Genomic DNA, 17,766 nt, shown 5'->3' with positions numbered 1-17,766 from the left:
CATTTCACCCAGGACAAGCTGTGCTTAGGCTTAGATATATAGTTTAGAAATGCCTGCATATTAGGACAGTATCTTCTGCAAACTCCAGGCTTGGTTCTTAACTCAGAGTGCATATATTTCACCGGAGTCTGCTAATCATCCCAAGCCTTCCTTTCCTCATAGAAAAATACTCTGTACTCCCAGATTTGAGTATGAATCACCCTCAGAAGTATCAGGACACTGAAGCCCTGGAAAAAGGAACAGGTAAGATGGGAAGTCCCAGAAACCAGGGAACTTGGCTGCAAGTGTTACCTTTATTTATTTCATATATATATTTCCAGAAGGACAACGGCTGACTGGTATTAAAACCAAACCAGTCCATCAGAATCACTGACCAAAATGAGAATTTCCCTGTTGGGCCATTAGGGTTGGAGTCTTATTAATCCTCCCCTATTCCTCTGGCCCATAATGCATTATGAGATAGAGGAGAAGAAACCAGGCACAGAAGACTCTCCCTCTCATGCTTTAACCCCATACCCTGTGCTCCACTTAAGGAGGACGTCTCCCCAGTTCTTGCCACTCCCACAATCAGAGCAGGTGAGGTTCACAATTATTTAGCCTCATCTCCAAGGAACCTTTAACTGCAACAGAGATCCTTGGGCCATTATGAGATGCTACTTTTTAGTTCTTAGTTATAGGAACATAAAATCACATTAAGAAAAAGCAAACAACACAAATACATGAAAGCCATTTACTCCTGGTGAATTCCTCGGGGTCCCAGGTTCAACACTTTCCGTGATGTCAGAGTACTCAGTCAGGGATGATGGGAACAGGGTGTCAGGAGAATAGTCTTGATGGTCTTGCCAGCAACAGCTTTTTCTTACTTTCCACAATTTGGTCTTAGCTGTTTTCCAGTTGTCTTCATGTAAATAAAGTGGCCCATGGCAATCATGATTCTGTAATTGTTACAGTGCCTTTGTAACTTGACACTGTTCCCAAATACCCTTACTCACACCGCCCCTGTGATGCGGGTGTGAAGGGGTTGGTGGGCTTGTGCATATGAGGCAATGTGAATGATTTCATTATGACCGAATACGCTTTACTCAATAAGTACTCAAACGCTACCACCTCACTTGCAGTAGAAGTGCTAGGGACGAAACTAAGAGACTGGCTGAATAATGGGAAGGTTAAATGCATGAGTATTTTAATAGAAAAAAATATTAAAAACAAAACCAGAACTCGTATGGAAACAGGCTTCTGACTAGGCCCTCCTTTCTAGCAGTTTGGCACCTGGTAACAAAATTTGACACTGGGGGAGGGAGCAGCTTGACAAGGTCCACGTGAAGCAGCCTTGAGATTTTTCGCCCACTTCCATTTCTCCTCAGCATCAAAGGAAAGTGCATGGTAAGAAGTGAATCAGACAGCGAGGGATCTATACAGTTATCCTGTGAATGTGTGGCAAAGCCATCAGGACGCAAATCTCCTGTCTTGAGTTCAGAGCTGTGTGCTTTAAGATTTGACCCCACTAAAGACAGAATCCTTCAGGCTGGTCCCTTCTCAAACCTAAGGGGCTGTCCTTGGCCACTTTCAACCTGAAGCTGCTGAGCAGTCTTTATGATATGTAACAGCCTATTTTTTGGATGATACAGTAACCACAACCTCTTAAGTCTCTTAATTCTCCTACTTTATACCCATGAGGTAGAGGCAGGCGCACTCCAGTGAAGGAGAAGCCTCAATTCAGGTTGTACTTTGGATGAAACATCCCCTCAAGGTGTAGAAGAAGACAGAGAGGTTCTGCCCAGGCTTGTATTTAGTTGCAGGAAGAGGTGATGTCAGATCTGGGCAGGTCAGGGAGACTCCCTCGAAAAGGTCTTCCCAGGCAGACAAGAGGGCTTTCCCTATTCCTCACCTCCCTTAGGTGAGGGCTGAAAGCAGATCTCCTCACATGGGGACCTAGCTAGGAGGTCTTTTCTGAGTGAGTCCTCTGATGTCTAATTAAGTGATAGCCTCTGCTGAAGCTTTTCCCACAGGTAGGGCATGTGAATGGTTTCTCCCCAGTGTGTGTTCTCTGATGCCTGACAAGGTGGTCCCTGCGACTGAAGCTTTTCCCACATTCGTTGCATCGGCAGGGCCTCACTGAGGCATGTCCTCTCAAGTGCTTGGCGAACGCTGCGCTGTGGGTGAAGCAGCGCCCGCACTCGCTGCAGAGGTAGAGCTCTTCGGCAGCGTGCGTCTTCCGGTGCGCCAGGTACCGCCTGTGTTCACTGAAGTCCTCGCCACACTCTCCACACAAGTAGGGTTTGCCTCCCAGGTGGATTCTTTGGTGTGTTGTTAACACAGATTTCTGGCTGAAGCTTTTGCCACAAATAGTACAAAAGAAGGGTTTTTCTCCTGTATGTGTCCTCTGATGCCTGACAAGGTCTGAAGTCCAGCGGAAGTGCTTTCCACAATCATCACATCTATAGGGCTTCTCCACAGATGGAGTTCTCTCAGCCTGGGTCAAAGGGGAGGTCTCTTCCAAATTCTTCCGGTTTAGGGGGTATTTATAAGGCGTGTTCATCTTATGAACCTTTTGGTGCCTGGCAAGATGTGAGCTTCGTGTGTAACTTTTTCCACACTCCATACATTTATAGGGTTTCTCTCCCGTGTGAGTCCTCAGGTGTCTAACAAGATGGGAGTTACAAGTGAAGCTCTTTCCACACACAGAACAGTCATGATGCCTCCCTAACAGGGGCTGGATGGGCGTAGTTTCCCGAAGGTTCACAAAACTATTCACTTGAGAAATATTTGTACCAAATCGTCTTTCATTAAGTCCACCTGGATTGTCCTCAAAGACTATTTCCCAATCTGGAGTCTGGTGAATTTCTGGTTCTCCCAAAATAGGCCTGTGTATATCCTCCAAACTCAGATCTTCCGGCTCCGGACACTCTTCCTCATCTTTACTCCTATCTCCTGTAGAAAGGGTGAGAGGAAAAAAGGGGTCATTGTAGTGGCAACAATGCCTTCTACACAACGGGGACATTTTTAAAAAGGGGTTTCAGACAGCAAGACTCAATGGAATGCCTGGCCTGTGCCAAGCACTTTCTCATATTGTTATGCTATCAGCAAACCTTGGTATGCAGAAATATAATCTTCATTTTGTAAATGCAGAGACTGAGAATTGAGGGTTTAAGGGAATTGTACAGTAAATGGTATATCTGCAATTCCAAAAGTTAGCATTTTTCTTTCACCCTTTTGTATTACATTGCTATCAGACAAATGATGGGAGGAGAAAAGAGGAGGGAAATGACAGAAGAAATGGCTGTCAGAAGGAGAAAGCAGTACTGGCTGACATGTTAGAAGAACTGATGAGAGCGGGGCCCTACAGAGAGAGAGAAGCACTGCCTCGAGGAACTGCCGGCTCAGGGTGGGTAAGACCCTTTTTGTCAATCCTCACCTGTGTAGGTAAAACTCAGGATTTCTGGCTCTTGAGTCTCTTGAGGCTCTTGGATATCTGGGACCCAAGGCTCTTCCTCTCTAACCTGGGAGATCTCATCAGGTCTGGGGATTGGAAATGCTGCTCAAGAGAGGGAAAATAGGATATCACGATTGGCTCAACAATTCCCTGTGTTAAGAGTGGACCTTTTCTATTTGGTGGGTTGTGGAGCAAATACATAGCTAGCTCAGGTCATGAAATCTTTCATCTCTCTAGTTTGTGTACTTTCTTGTGGTTTTCACCTGCAACTCAATAATTACACCGTTGTACACCTTATCCTCTTTTTCCATACTCAAGAAAGATTATCTCCAACTCTTGTTTTAACACTCATGTGCTTACTTCAAATATTTCTGCACTAAAGCTGTAATATTACAAGTCTGTTTCCCTATTAGAGGTTTCCATTTCCAAACATTTATCTTTTACTTGAAAGGACACCATATTTTGCACCTAATCCCTCCATTTTATTGGTGGGGAGGGCATAAGAGAAGTTCACTGCATACAATCTAAGGTCTAAGATCCCCCAAAATTTCCAGCAGGAAAAAGATCTCTGGGCTTAGAATACTCTAGAATACTTGAAATTCCTTACACAGAGAGACTACAATTCCACAATCTTCTTCCAAGACATATTCTCCATAGAACTCTTTCTGTGTTGGGTCCAGATCACTCCACTGGTCCTGGGAAAAGCATACGGCCACATCCTTGAACGTTACCAGTCCCTGAAACCACATAAGGATTTCATAAAAATGTGACGCTACAGGTAGCCTCGCATTTTGTACCTGTTGAAAGTCACCCAATAGGAAGACTCCATCTAGGAGATGAAAGGAGCTCAAGTGGCGGGCTACTTAAACTCATTCTCAGGGGAGCTATGTGTCCCCTAGCGTCCTGCACTGGCCCTGCCCCCTCCAACTCCATCACTTTCCCTGAGGACCAGCTTATGTTCTTCTTCTTTAAGGTACTGTTTAAAATTTAGGAAAGGTCTTAAAAATCATCATCCCTACTTGACACTTTAATGCTACACACATTTCTGCAAAATTTATCTTTTCTAGTAAACTTTCCCGAACGACTCTAATCACTTTCAATAGTTTCTATACTCTATAGCCAAAACAAGACTTTTTTCCTCAGTTAGATTACAATCTAAAACCATACACGAATTCTATTTCTTTTTCTCCAGCCACACGGCTTAGCTTCAGGGCTTTGACCATGGTGAATACTTCCTAAATGTCTCAGCAGTACAGTCTGTCATACTTACAAATGACTATCAGATTTATTCCTTAAAAAAAAACTAAAAAACCCTCATTTGACAACTTTGAAGTTGCACTGGAGTGTTACAAAATAATCTCATTTTGTCAGCTTTTCTAGTCAATGGCAAATACACAGGCGTTGGCGCCTATGGATCCAATAGAGGGTACGATAATTTATCTCATTATCTCCTCCCCTTCCAGGCATCTGCAGAACTGTGAGCTTAAAACTGGCAAGAGTGTAAATGTGCATCCTGCTTCACCTGTTTAGTATGGCTAATGCCCAGTGGTTCTTCAAACAAACTCCCTGTGGTACAGAGGTAATTAGGGCACACCTGTGATAGAGCAGTAAGAAGAGCAACCATCTCTGAGTCTCCAGAGTTCCTCTCTGCAGGAAGGTCTGGCTCCAGGGGCACTGGGACCTCTATGAAGAAAAGAAGGCAAAGGTCAGTAATATGTAGCATGCCCCAATAATGGACAAAAATCTTGGCATCCCCCACCATCTTTGGTAAGAAGGTGGCCCTATCCTTCCTATTATGGGAACCAAGAAACAGGCCTAAGGGTAGCTCCCATATCCCACACCCATTACCTATAAGACATTCAGAATGCCAAGAGAACAAGCAACAACCTGCTATCTAAGCTTGGCCCTGTTTTTAGGGGACTCTAGCTGGTGGTTCTGTCTCCTCTTGACATCCTGAATTCTGTGATTTCTTTCCATGCAGTCTACCCAGCTTCCTTGGTACAGGAGAAACGTCCCCCTCCTTGCCTGCCTTCTGCCACAATTTCCCCTTTCTGCTGAGGCTTCCCACCGCTCTCCTGCAGGGACTGGAGCTCCTCTTCCTGGTGTGGACGCTGCTCTGCCGGTGCCCCCCGATCTGGGCTCTGTGTGGTTTCCTCAGGAGACTGCTGGGGGGTCGAGCTTTGCACAGGATCCTGTAGCTCACCAGGTGACTCAGGCTCCGCTCCTAAATGCACCGTCTCCTCTGACAGGACTTCCTGGCCGTGAACATGGACAGTCACCTGGGAATAATTCCAACTTCCAGTCACCATGGAGTCAGGAGGAAGTTCTTGGTTGTCATGGGAGCTTATTTTAGGAGAAGATGTCTAGAGAAATCACTCCCAGAGGGACCCAGACAAGGAGGGGAAACTCCAGTTCCAACAGAGCAGGCAAGGAGGAGCTGAAGGTTATCCTCCCCAGGACAAGGCAGGGGATGTGCAGGCCTGCAATGCTCTCTCACCACCCCCAGCCTTGGCCCCCGTCACCCAGGGCTCCTTCCCATCTCCACCTGTCCCACCTGTAGCTCTTCTTGCTGCCTGCTTCCCTAGCTGACCAGCCAGGAAGGGGGATCTGTGACTGGGGATCTATGAGAACCTTTGAGGAAGTCACAAAATTCTCCTCTCCAGGAACCCAAGGCTCAACATTCAAGGAAGGGAAAACCAAAGCCATGACCCTTTGGTGGCTGAGACCCCTCAGATGGTCCCTACACAGGTGTTCCAAAATCCAGAAAGTCACATTCATACACACACATCCCCCTAATCCATGGGGCTCATGGATCTATGAGCAACCCAAGGGCAGAGCCCACTAATAATTTATGGGGATCCTGCAAGCCCTCCCCCAAATCCAGCCTTCCAGCAAATAGTCCCCCTCCACATCACACAGATCAGGACTCCCCCTCCTCACCCACCGCCTTGGTCTCCTGGGTTGTTTCTGCAAACCCTCCACCAGCGTCACCGCCTCCTCGCCACTTTCTGGCCGTTGGCCCCGCACCCAGCTCTGCAGTTCTCCGGGCAGGACGGTAAGAAATTGTTCCAGCACAAGCAGCTCTAGGATCTGCTCCTTTGTCCGCCTCTCCGGTCTCAGCCACTGGTGACAAAGTTCTCGGAGTCTGATGAGAGCTTCTCTAGGGCTTGCGGCTTCCTGATAGCGGAAGCGTCGGAAGTTCTGGTGGGAAGTCTCCAGCACTGGGTCATCCCTCTGTAAGACAGACTCTGGCCCACAGGTGAAATCATCTTCCAGTTTCACCATCAGAATTCCCTCTTCTTCCCAAAGATCCTGGTCCTCTGGCTCCACGGCCGTAGCCATTTCTTGGTTTTGGGGTGGTCTCACACCATCTAGAGCTCACACTATCATTAGACCCCAGCCTCAGCCTGGACACAGCGAGGATTTTCTCCCAAGGGCCCTGGATACAGAAGTAAAGACAAACAAGAGTATAAGCATGAAACTATACACAAAGACAACAGTCTGAGTTCAATCATAATCCTCTATACAAACTTCTTCAAATGGTTAAATCCTCTTTTCCCCAACCTCCATAACCATAAATCAACACATCCAGTTGGGAGAGGACAATCCACAACTAAAGGTGTGGTCCTCTATCCCCCTTCCTAGGCAAGGTTCATACTCCACAAGAAAATACTGCATTTCCACTTCATGAATACTGCCAATTCCATCTCTTAAGACTCCAAATTGGTTCCCTCCTCTTCCTTCCTACAGACCGCTTTAGTTTTACCCTTCATCATCTGCTGCCTGGACTACTGCTCTAACTTCCTGAGATCCCTGCAGTACTCAACTATGAGCAAAGTGCAACAGAATTACCTGTGGAGGTTTTGCAAAACACAGTATTACACATTTTTCAGACACTCTGATTCAGTCAATCCAGGTAACTGTATGTTTAGAGATGCTACATGCAGTTCGAAAGTGTATCCATGGTTGAGAAACACCAACCATGAGGGAGGTGTGTAAGGTTATGAGCGAAAGTTCTGGAATCAAGCTACCTGTGTTTGAATCCTGGCTCTATCGCTTACTAGGTATTTCCAGAGTGAGACCATAGGCAAGTTCTCATTCTCCTTATGCTGGTTTCTCTGTCTATAGAAGGGAGATAATAATGGTTTTCATCTAATAAATTTACTATAAGGATTAAATGTACTACCATCTTTGCTTAGAAGAGCGATGGCACCAGCGGTTATCTTCCTAAATTATAATTCCAACTGTATTACTCAATATTTTAAAACAAAACCTTTTTAATGTTAGTAAAATCAGTTCCAAAATCCTGGGAATGACACGAAGCTCTTTACAATTAGCCCCCAAGCTATTTTTCAAGCTTCAGATCCTACCTTTTCCCTGTATTGCCTGGTTATCTGGTTATAAAAAATGTATTGCTGATCTTCCTACAACAGGGTGCCTTTTCAGCCCTCCATGTCTTTTTGAAGGTTGTTCCTTCTGCACAGACTACCCTCCACCCTTCCCCTTTCCACGCTACATGGTGTGTTCTTTCTTTTTAACAGGTCTTGTCTTCTTTATTCCCACGATTTACAGCTTAGGTCCCTCTCACTTCTCATCTGGATGACTGTAACTGCCTCCAAATGTGAGCTACCTGCCTCCAGATTTGTCACCTTCACATTCCCACTATGACCAGTACAAGCGCTACTGGCAAATGTGCTCATGTCCCTTTCCTATCTAAGATCCTTCCATCACTTCCCGCTGTCTTGTTAAGTGAAATACAAACTTCAAAGCATTCTACATTAGGTTGATGTTCATCTTGTTATTCTCTTCGCCCTCCTCTCCAATCCTTTCAGACATCATACATACACATATGTACATGCAAAGCACATGAGTCCCATGTTCTTTAGCTTTTGAACACGCTGTTTCTTCTGATTCTTTATCCTTGCTTAGGTTAAACTTTAAATTTTTCAAGACATAAGCTCAGGCTTCATGTCTTCTGAGATGTTTTCTTTGATCCCATTTCCCCTACTCTTGGACATGGTTAGAAATCACCTAAGTCTTCCCGTAGTGACCTGGGCACCTCTCTGTCCCAGTATCGGTCATATTACATAGCCATCGCTTATCTTTCCTGTGAAACTCTTTGAAGTCAGGAAGTATTTTCCATCAATCTCCAATACCTATAATAAAGTGCACAATAAATGCCTGTAAAATGAATAAAACTCTACTCCAAAGCTCTTCCTATTGTAACAGGAAGAACCATTGTTTCCTCCATTATGTTTTTACTATCTTTTTATTATTCACCATATCCTGTTAATTCCACCTTCTAAAAAATGTCTTTTGAATCCATCTCTTCTAAAAAATGTCTTTTGAATCCATCTCTTCATCTCTACTGCCATTCCCCCGGTTGAGCCATTATGACCCACTAGAAGGTATTAATAGGAACTTAAAAAAAAATTACAGTATCCTCTGCTCCTCAACAGCACTGGCTCATAACAGGCACTGATACATTGGAGACATGACTCAGTTCAACCTCTATGACTGGTTGTCTTCATCCTGTCCCCCTCCAGACCAGTGTCCACAAGCAGTTTAAGGGCTCCGTCATTTCTCAATCTTTTTTGTGCTGTACTACAATTGCCTCACATCCACATTCAAGGTTACTGATCCACTCTTAACAGCTGTGTCTCATCTGTTGTTACCCATCAAATGAGTTTATAGTCAATGACCATATTATCTTCATTCTTTCTCAAAACCCTTTTAATTCATGCTCTTATGACATTTTTTTTTCATTATCCTCAATCACTTGCAACATACTTTCATAGTCTATTTTGGATAGCTCCCTAATTCCTTGATTTTCATGTGCAATTTTTCCTCTGCTGTCTCTACCTCATGGTGATTTACTTTTTTTCTCAAGTGGCTTGTAATTTTTTATTTTATGCCCATCTTTTTGCTTTGGGAGTCCCGAGAGCCCTGGATTTAAATGTGAGGCCCTTGAATGTAATTTCATTTGTTTTTTCCTAAGTGCTAATGGTTTCAATGATCTTGGACAATTTGCTTTTTTAAGACTCTCCCTCTGTTGCCCAGGCTGGAGGGCAGTAGTACAATCATAGCTCACTACAGCCTGGAACTCCTGGCCTCAAGTGATTTTCCAACCTTGGCCTCCCAAAGCACTGTTACCACAGGCTGAGCCACGGTGCCTGACCAAATCAGTTTTTATGTTCATTTCTCAGAGTGTTCCTGAATAACGTTTTTGTGTATTACTTAGACCGATGCCTTCAAGTAATGTTTGGCCTACCCAAGGCTCGGAGAACCTACTTCCTTGTACTTTTCCTGGGTCAGTGGGAAGATGTTCAAGGGTCCAGATTTGCAGGCTGCTCAGTTCTGTAACTTTCACACAGCGTCAGCTCCCCAAGTCCTGTCTCCCTGTTGGAGTACCAGTATTAAAAGCTCAAACCCTAGAAACCTTATTTTGGTTTGGAATCTCACTGGGCCTTAGTGAAGTCAGCTTATACTTACTCTTCTAGTGGTTATTTCTTTTTCCTTCTGGAACCTATATGCTTTCCTTTAGCTTTTGTGAGACAGAGAGAGATGGGGAGAGACAGCAGGGGCAGACAGGAACAGGATTTAATAATGGGCAGGAGGCCGATCCATATTAGCTTCACCTGCAATACTCCAAGTAGGTAAGTGGTGAACTTCCTAACGTACAAAATCTGCCAATGGCTTCCCAGTGACCTTAGGTTAAAATTTAAACTTCTTAAAATGTGATACACAAAGCCCTTCAAAACCTGGTCCCTGCTACCTCTCTTTCCTTCCATGACTGCCACTCCCATTGAAATCACTGCTCGAATTACTGTTCTTTCTTTTCTATACCCTCCCTGGGCTTTCCTGATGCTGTTCACACTGCCTGAAGTACCCTTCTCCACTCTCTTCATGTGGTTAACTCTACCCATCTTTCAGATCTCAGTTTTTCCAAGATGCCTTCCCTGGTCCTCCCAGATGATGCTTCCACAGGAACTTGTATCTCCCCCTATCACAGCATGCACATGTGTTTATTTTTTGTGTCATCAAAATTGTTCATCTGTTGAACTCACTGGACTGTAAAGCTCTGAGGGCAGGGACATGCTGTGCCCAGCTCGATGACTGGCATGCACCAGGCATTCACTTCATATCTGATGAATGCAGAGAACGCTTAGTAAGGTTTTAAAAGTCTGTTTCCAGAAGGATAGATACCATGTCATATTAACCCATATTCATCCATAAGTCTAGCAAACTGTGTGCTGGATAAAGGCATACACAGGGAAAAAAACATTTATTGTTTGGATTGTGAGTAAAACAGAATTCTCTTAGTGGTTCCCAAGGTGATGGAACCACAACTCATCACAAGAAATCTTCAGGTTGCACTAGGAATAATCCAAATGCAAGTCACACAACACTGGGCATTTGAAAAAAAAAAAATCATTTTCCATTGAGGATTCAAATCAATTTTAATAAGCACAAAGTCAGACATGAAATAAATGGAACTACAATACTGATTATTTATCCAGATAAAGCTTTCCAACCCTCACCCCAACTCCTACCCCTGGAAGACGGAATTAATATCTAGGGTCTTTTGGCTTAATAAAAGGACTTCTAGTATCTTAAAAATTTGAGAACCGACGTCCAGTGAAGTAGACTTGGAATCCTCATTGTTTTCATGTAGCACTAGGTACAAGAGATTCCACAGTATGGATCCTACAACGTATGCATTGACAGAAGAGTTCCTGCTCTCTCAGAGGGCTTTGCTCTCCAAAGAAAAAAGAACATATAACAGTGCCACACCAAACTGGCCATTTAAAAACGCCCTTCAGAAATCACAAGCTGAGATTTCTGTTGCTTGTTTTGCATTTACTTTGGCAGCCTAGGAAGACGAAGGAAAACAGATCAGCAATCGAAGGAATGAAGGAAGGAGTCTTGGTGGGGTAAGAGACGGGAAATGAAGGAGATACAGCAGTGCTGTGCACAGCACCAAACTGGGTATCCAAAGATGTACATCCCAGCCCCAGATCCCCAAGAAACTGGAGCGTCCCTGAGGGTTTCGTGAAGTAACATACACAAGAGCCCTTGTAAAGGATAAAGCCCTCTGTAGATAACCAGTCTCCTAACTCAGTGATTATCTGAGATGTGAGAGCTTTATGAACCAAAATGTGTTGTGCAAATGTCAAATATTAATATTAGAGGCAGAAAACAGATGTTGAGTTTTTATTCTATAATGAATGGGATGTGCTATGCCACAAGTATACCTTGCAATTTGTTGCCTTTGCTATTCTAATACCTTTCTTCAATTTCTGTCCTTGGAAGAGTTCCAGAGTAAGATAAAAACTATAAAGAGAATAGAGAGATTATGAAACCAGGCCAGGATTAAGTAAGAGACTTGGTTCCAGAAGACACTAAAACAATATCTGCAAAGATACAACCTAGTGTCTTGAGTGTTCCTAGGATGCACAAGATTGGAGAGGAGCCTTGAAGGTAAGACTTTCATACACTCCTCAGGCCAGCTGTCTCTGCCCCTTATCTGAAGGTATCATGTGGCAGTGAAGACCCAAGGTCAATTCTCTTACAAGAACAGAAAACCACAGGCAATGAAAGAATATCTAGTTCTCTACCTTAAAACGCTACTAGCTAGGGTGATCTTTCTGGACCCTAAATGACAAAGTCTGTAGTCATATACTGTCAACTTAAAGGAGAGACAGTGATCTTCCTATTTACTGGAAAACAATCCTCAGAAGAAAACAGTGATTAGAACTGAAATTATTATATTTAGCAGATATTTATATCCCTTCCAGTCCCCATTCTTATTTTATACCTTAATGCAGGCCTATAATTTGGGAATTTTAATATGGCTACTTGCTGGGGCTAACCAGGGCCTGTCAACAGCTCCTCTCAGTGTTCTAGAATAGAAATTGACTAATAAAAACTGTTAACCACTCTTTTCCAATGCTGTTGCTGTTCTTTAAAACAAAAGATTAGCCCAGTACAATCCTTCTAATGGAGATATTCTTTTATTCTTAATTGTCCTATGTACAAGCGCTTATCTAAGCTTTCCACGTAACGGTTAGGGACCTTGGAGCACTGGGTTTGAATCCCTGACCTCGCTCATTAGCCTTGTAACACAATTTCCCTAAGCCTCAGTCTTATCCCCAAAAATGCGACTAATGCTACCTATCTCATGTGGTTAAGGAGTAAATGAAATAACCTATAGAAATCCTTCAGCATAGAGTCTGGCATAGGGTAGGTGCTCAATATATTTTATTCATTTTCCTTCAAGCTATTCGAAATCCTTTTGGGAAGAAGGCAAGATTTAAATGATAAACAAGCAAACAGTTCTTTACTTCATCATAATTACAAAAAAATAGATGGCATAAGGAAAATCTTGATCTGTCTATTGTTATATCAAAGAAGCCATGCTAAACCAAAAAACAATCCTTGCTTTGGAGGCACTTTATGAAGTAGGATTAAATGAAAGTGTTGGAATACAGATGAGAAGGAACTTTAAACACACATTCTCCCACCGAAGACCGTATCAGCAACGCTTCTAATTACCAATATATCAAAACCCTCTCCACTCCCTGTAACTGGCAGGACACAATCTGAGGCAAACTCAGTGTACCAAGAAGACCTATGAAAACTTAACCTAGATGGCACAGTGAATGAAAGGGAGTGAATTCCCTAGCTTTTGGCCTTCTAACACATGACCAGTATGCTTCAGACCATGTTTAAAACTGTTTTTGTAAAATATTTTTGCCACCTAAGTTTTTTTTTTCCCCCTTCATAAAAGTGATATTTGAGTAGTGAGGGGAGAAATGGTTCAAAACTTGTTACAATAGGTACCAAAGAAAGAGAATAAGGTATAGAGAAAGGGAAGACAGGAAGAAAGAAAAAGAGGTCAAATATGTAGTAGGTGGTACAGGGAAGTCAGTGGATGCTAAGACACAAGTATCTTCCGCCTGGAAATGCTGCAGATTTTGTGGTTAGCCTCCAGATATTAGGTGGGAATAAACATGTCATTGAGAGTAAATGTAAACACAAAAATGAAAAAAAAAATTGTAACAATTCACTTTATTCTTAAAGTTTTTGATGGTTATATACGGCAGGCCTAGGAGGCAATGTTAAACAGTAGATAGCTGCCTTCAGGGGAGGGTGACCTGTGTTCTGTCCCCTGCTCTATGTTGTAAAGAGGTGTCATTTTGGACAAGTCACAGCAGCTCATGTTGAATCTTGGGTTGATTCTTTATCTAAAGGTAGAGAACTGAACCAGCTTTTTGATGTTGATGAGTTTTGAGAGGAATAAGGATATACACCATCTCTGTTGAGTATTTGGGCCATAATGTATCAGCCTAGAATGCTGAGAGAGATTTACTCAAGGGTTGAGGAGAGCGAGGGGCCAAACAAAGATTTTTAAGTTTTGAGATAGGGTTTTATTCTGTTGCTACGACTGGAGTGCAGTGGCAAGATCACAACTCACTGCAATCTCTGCCTCCCACGTTCAGGCCATCCTCGCACCCCAGCCTCCTGAGTATCTGGGACTACAGCACATGCCACCACACCCAGCTAATTTTTAAATTTTTTGTAGAGACAGGGTCCTGCCATGTTGCCCAGGCTGGTCTCAAATACCTGGGCTCAAGTGATCTGCCGGCTTTGGCCTCCCAAAGTGTTAGGATTACAGGTGTGAGCCACTGCACTCAGTCTCAAATACAGACTTTTAGGAGGTCAGATTTATACACCTGTCCATCATGGTCATGTTGGTTAACCTCCATCATGAAGCTAGGCTTTTTAACCTTCAGGAAAACTACCCCAAAGCAGTTACTGGCCTAAATAAAGCAAGTCACGCTATATGCCTCAGTTTAAAACAGAACATCACAAATTAACCTGAAGCAGGAAAAGGAGGGGATATCAAACCTGACACCAATCCTGATGAGAGCAACTGCTCTCATTTGACAGCCAGAGTTAAACTAGATGTATGCAATTCCTACAATGAACATAGTCAATGCCAATCAGATAGTCAGAGTAACCATCATTTAATGGGAAATAACAGAGCTGACCTGAGGTGTTGCTATAGATAATTCATAACGGCAGTAAATTCAAAAGTCATTGACTACGTTTTTAGCTTTGTCATTAACACACCCTGTGTAGATATCCCCTGTTCTACGTCTAGATGACTTCCTTCTGGCTTTGCTCAAGGCTCCCTTAACATTTGAGGAGATGATAAGGGATGGGATCCCTGCCTGTTGAACCAGAGGAAGCTGAGGAGCACCAGGTTTCCACTGAAGACTAAATCATGATCCAAAGAAGGAATCCCAGAAGTCATTCTTGCCGTGGGCATGGTGGGCTGGCTTAACGTCTGTCTCCCCACTGAGAGCCCTGCCTCGAGAGCAAGGGTCTCCTTACTCATTTTTCTATTCCCAGTGCCTACCACTTTGTCAAGCCCTTGGTAGAAAAGGTGTTCAATAAATGCATGTTGAGTTTTATTAAGCTTTCTATTTTTCCTCCCCCAACTTGTACATATTACAGAAGCACTGAAAATTCAGAAATCAGCAGGTGTCAGGGCTCCGGGGGAATAAACCATTCACAGGGATAGCTATAGGAATCTGGCATTAGCATTTATTCCAATCTCTTGGGGGTAATCAGGTGGCATAATCATGCCCTGCTGTACTGTGTAGCATAAGGTCAGTGGAGAAAAACATCAAGAAGGGAGGAGGACAAGGGATGGAGTTCAATACAGAAATATCTACTGAGCGTCAATTGAGTGTCCCACACAATTCAAGGTACTGGGCAGAGAAAGATTAAAAAAAGCAGCTCTGACCTTGAGGAACTTAACAGGTAGTTAAGAAATAGCAGGATTTTAGCAATACTAGGAATTCACAGCAAAAGCCCAGAATACCGGTGTAATATATACGATCAAAATGTGAGGCCCCTATCAAGAGAATTAAGAAAATCAAGGGGAAGAACTCATCAATACTTCACTTCAAAGTTGGCATATAGCATTTTTTTAGGTATGCTTTCTTAATTTTGCGAACAAAATATTCAGACCTAAGTGATTATCCACAAAAGATTGGATTACTAGTTTCCAACACAGAAGTACTCAAAGGTATTCTGAACCCCAACCTACTGCAAGATGTATCACATTTGGCCAAAAGGTAGTTGTTCTCAAAGTGAAGAACCCAGATCTGCAGCATCAGTACCTGAGCCTTGTTAGAAGTACAAATTCTCAAGCCCCAGCACAGACCTATTACCAGAAACTCTAGGGGTGGGTCCCAGCAATATGTGTTTAACAAGCCCTTCAGGTGCTTATAGTAAGTTTGAGAACCACCACCTAGCAAATGAAGTGAATCTGGCGTGTTTAACAAGCCCTTCAGGTGCTTACGGTAAGTTTGAGAACCACCACCTAGCAAATGAAGTGAATCTGGCGTTCATGCAGAAAGCCATTGCTGGCCAAATTAAAGGGTTTGCTGGTGAGAGAACAGGAAAAGCAAGGGATCTAGAACTGTTTCACTTTTTAAATCTGTGCCAAATTTACTGGGGAAAAAATGTAAACCTTTAACTTACCTCATCTGTACAATTTGCAATGGCTGAGTCCCTCACATTGTAGTAAACCTTGTTGTACCCTTGGAATGATTGTCTACTGCAATATAGTATATACACAGAGTACAAAAAGGGTATAGCTGGAGGAGAAAGGGTGAAAGATTATGAATCCCAGGTGTCTGGTCCCAGGAGGAATAATTCCTGTCCTCTCTCCAACCCTGCCCACCCTCTTATGCTAGATAGTAACAGCAAAGAGTTATCCAAGACTGCTCCGCATTCACACGCTTCCCACCAACAAACCTCCCACGGCTATCCCACAACCTTTCTGAAGTAGCTTCCTGGATCAAGCCCCACCGGGCAGCTTGGAAGAGAAGCTGGGAGGGATGAGGGGCTCCACTAGCATTCCTTGGAACTTCTGAGTGTAGCTGCCCTGGGTGTCACCTGCAGAGCGTGGATAGAGAAAAAGCAACAGTTCTAAGCTCAGTCTCTAAGTGAGAGCCTGGGATGTGGCACTGCTCCCCAGGACCAAGGTTGTCTAAGAAAGGCTGGGTCTAAGAGTCTCCCTCTGCGGAGGTCAGTACAGACCCCAAGGCAGACAGGATTATCAAAGGGCCTAGATGAGAACATTCATTGTTCAGAAAAACAAAAATTAGACTGACATCTTTTTGAAGGCACGCAGCCTATCCATGGCACACAAACTAACAAACTTTTAGTCAAGGCAGTTAAGAAGTAGGTATACTCCTGCTAAAAGTAACGCTGGTGCCGAGAAGAGGTGCCAAAACTGGCTGTCAGGAGTGGCAGGAGAGGAAAGTTGCAACAGGAGACAGCAGTTACTGGCTTGAGGGGAAGCTCAGGGTCTGTCACAGTGGCAGCTGAAAAGCCACTGGCCAAATGGACGCCAAGGACTACTATCATCACAGGTGATAAGATCATGGCTGAGTGTACCTGTGTGTGCTGGGGGCTGAGAGGGGCTTAGTGGTGTAAGGAGATGCGGCTCGCCGGGGCAAGGAGCGCACTGAGACGATCTTAAGCAATATGAGGAAGGGTGAGAAAAGGCTGCGGAAAATAAAGGGGCCTAGACCACTCCTCCCTCGGTTCCGGGGGGACAGTTTGCGCGGAAGCGTTAGGAGGTACGAGGTACGGACTAACTACATTTCTGCAGGCCCCAGGAGGGGGCGGAGGGCGGTGGCTGGAAAGGAAAGGAAGCCAGGAGCGCCATCCGTGTCCCCGGAGACACTGGCTCCGGCCACCAGAAAACACAGAGACCACAACGTCTCGGCCCCTCAGTACACCGCCGCCACCCCTTCCCCAGGACACGGCGATTTCCCCAGGCTCTGGGGGGCGGGGTCTCCGGTCCCTCCCCCTCCTCCCCGCCCTGCCCGGCTCTGCCCGATCTGGTCCGGCCCGGCCCGGTCCGGCCCGGTCCAGCCCGGCCCGGCCCAGCCCACTCAGGACTCACGGCTCCGACAGCTCCAGCGGCTCCTCCCCTGCCCCGGCTTCTCTCCCACCCACTCCCGACCGAAATAGCGCCGCCGGATCCGAGCCGCGCGGGGCCTAGCGGGTCGGAACACGTGGGGCCTTTGCGTCCGGAACCGGAAGCGATCGCTCGCCCCGCCTTCTTGCCGCGCTGGAGCCTTTCTAGGCTGTGGGAGGTTTGGTCCTCTCTATGCGCCCTCCGCGGGCTGCGGCTCCGTGCTCCCCAAGGACCCAATGCGAAGAAGCCTCGGGCCCGACAGCTTCCGTCAGCGGCCTCCAACTCCACTCTGCAGCGAATAAATTAACATCTTGGGCCTTTCATT

The 17,766-nt window shown here is 44.7% G+C and overlaps 1 protein-coding gene across 4 annotated transcripts; it reads right to left on the bottom strand.

Moving 5' to 3' along the window:
- Positions 1-274: 274 nt before the first annotated feature.
- ZNF202 (zinc finger protein 202) lies at positions 275-17,561 on the bottom strand. 4 transcript variants are annotated; one of them, XM_030918564.1, is made up of 9 exons: positions 17,427-17,552; positions 16,289-16,408; positions 15,992-16,107; positions 6,374-6,872; positions 5,463-5,712; positions 5,028-5,116; positions 4,041-4,170; positions 3,416-3,535; positions 275-2,931 (listed from the first exon to the last, which is right to left on the bottom strand). In XM_030918564.1, exons 4-9 carry the CDS (start codon positions 6,773-6,775, stop codon positions 1,937-1,939), a joined length of 1,986 nt encoding a protein of 661 aa, XP_030774424.1. In that variant the 5' UTR covers positions 6,776-6,872; positions 15,992-16,107; positions 16,289-16,408; positions 17,427-17,552; the 3' UTR covers positions 275-1,936. The 4 variants fall into 4 exon arrangements, with proteins under 4 accessions (XP_030774424.1, XP_030774426.1, XP_030774425.1 ...); XM_030918566.1 differs by having other exon boundaries at positions 5,502-5,712; XM_030918565.1 differs by lacking the exon at positions 15,992-16,107 and having other exon boundaries at positions 17,427-17,561.
- Positions 17,562-17,766: the final 205 nt, after the last annotated feature.

This window comes from Rhinopithecus roxellana, chromosome 15, assembly GCF_007565055.1.
Source record: "Rhinopithecus roxellana isolate Shanxi Qingling chromosome 15, ASM756505v1, whole genome shotgun sequence".
Taxonomy (NCBI): Eukaryota; Metazoa; Chordata; class Mammalia; order Primates; family Cercopithecidae; genus Rhinopithecus; species Rhinopithecus roxellana.
The sequence above is the reverse complement of the archived record's forward strand: the minus strand, read 5'-3'. Positions and strand labels throughout refer to the sequence as shown.

Coding starts and splice junctions, on each gene's coding strand:
- ZNF202 (XM_030918565.1), bottom strand. CDS start 6,775: ATGGCTACGGCCGTGGAGCCAGAGGACCAGGATCTTTGGGAAGAAGAG. Junction 5,117..5,462: donor AGGGGAAATTGTGGCAGAAG/GCAGGCAAGGAG, acceptor TTTTCTTCATAG/AGGTCCCAGTGCCCCTGGAG. Junction 2,932..3,415: donor CCTGAGTTTTACCTACACAG/GTGAGGATTGAC, acceptor CCCTTTCTACAG/GAGATAGGAGTAAAGATGAG.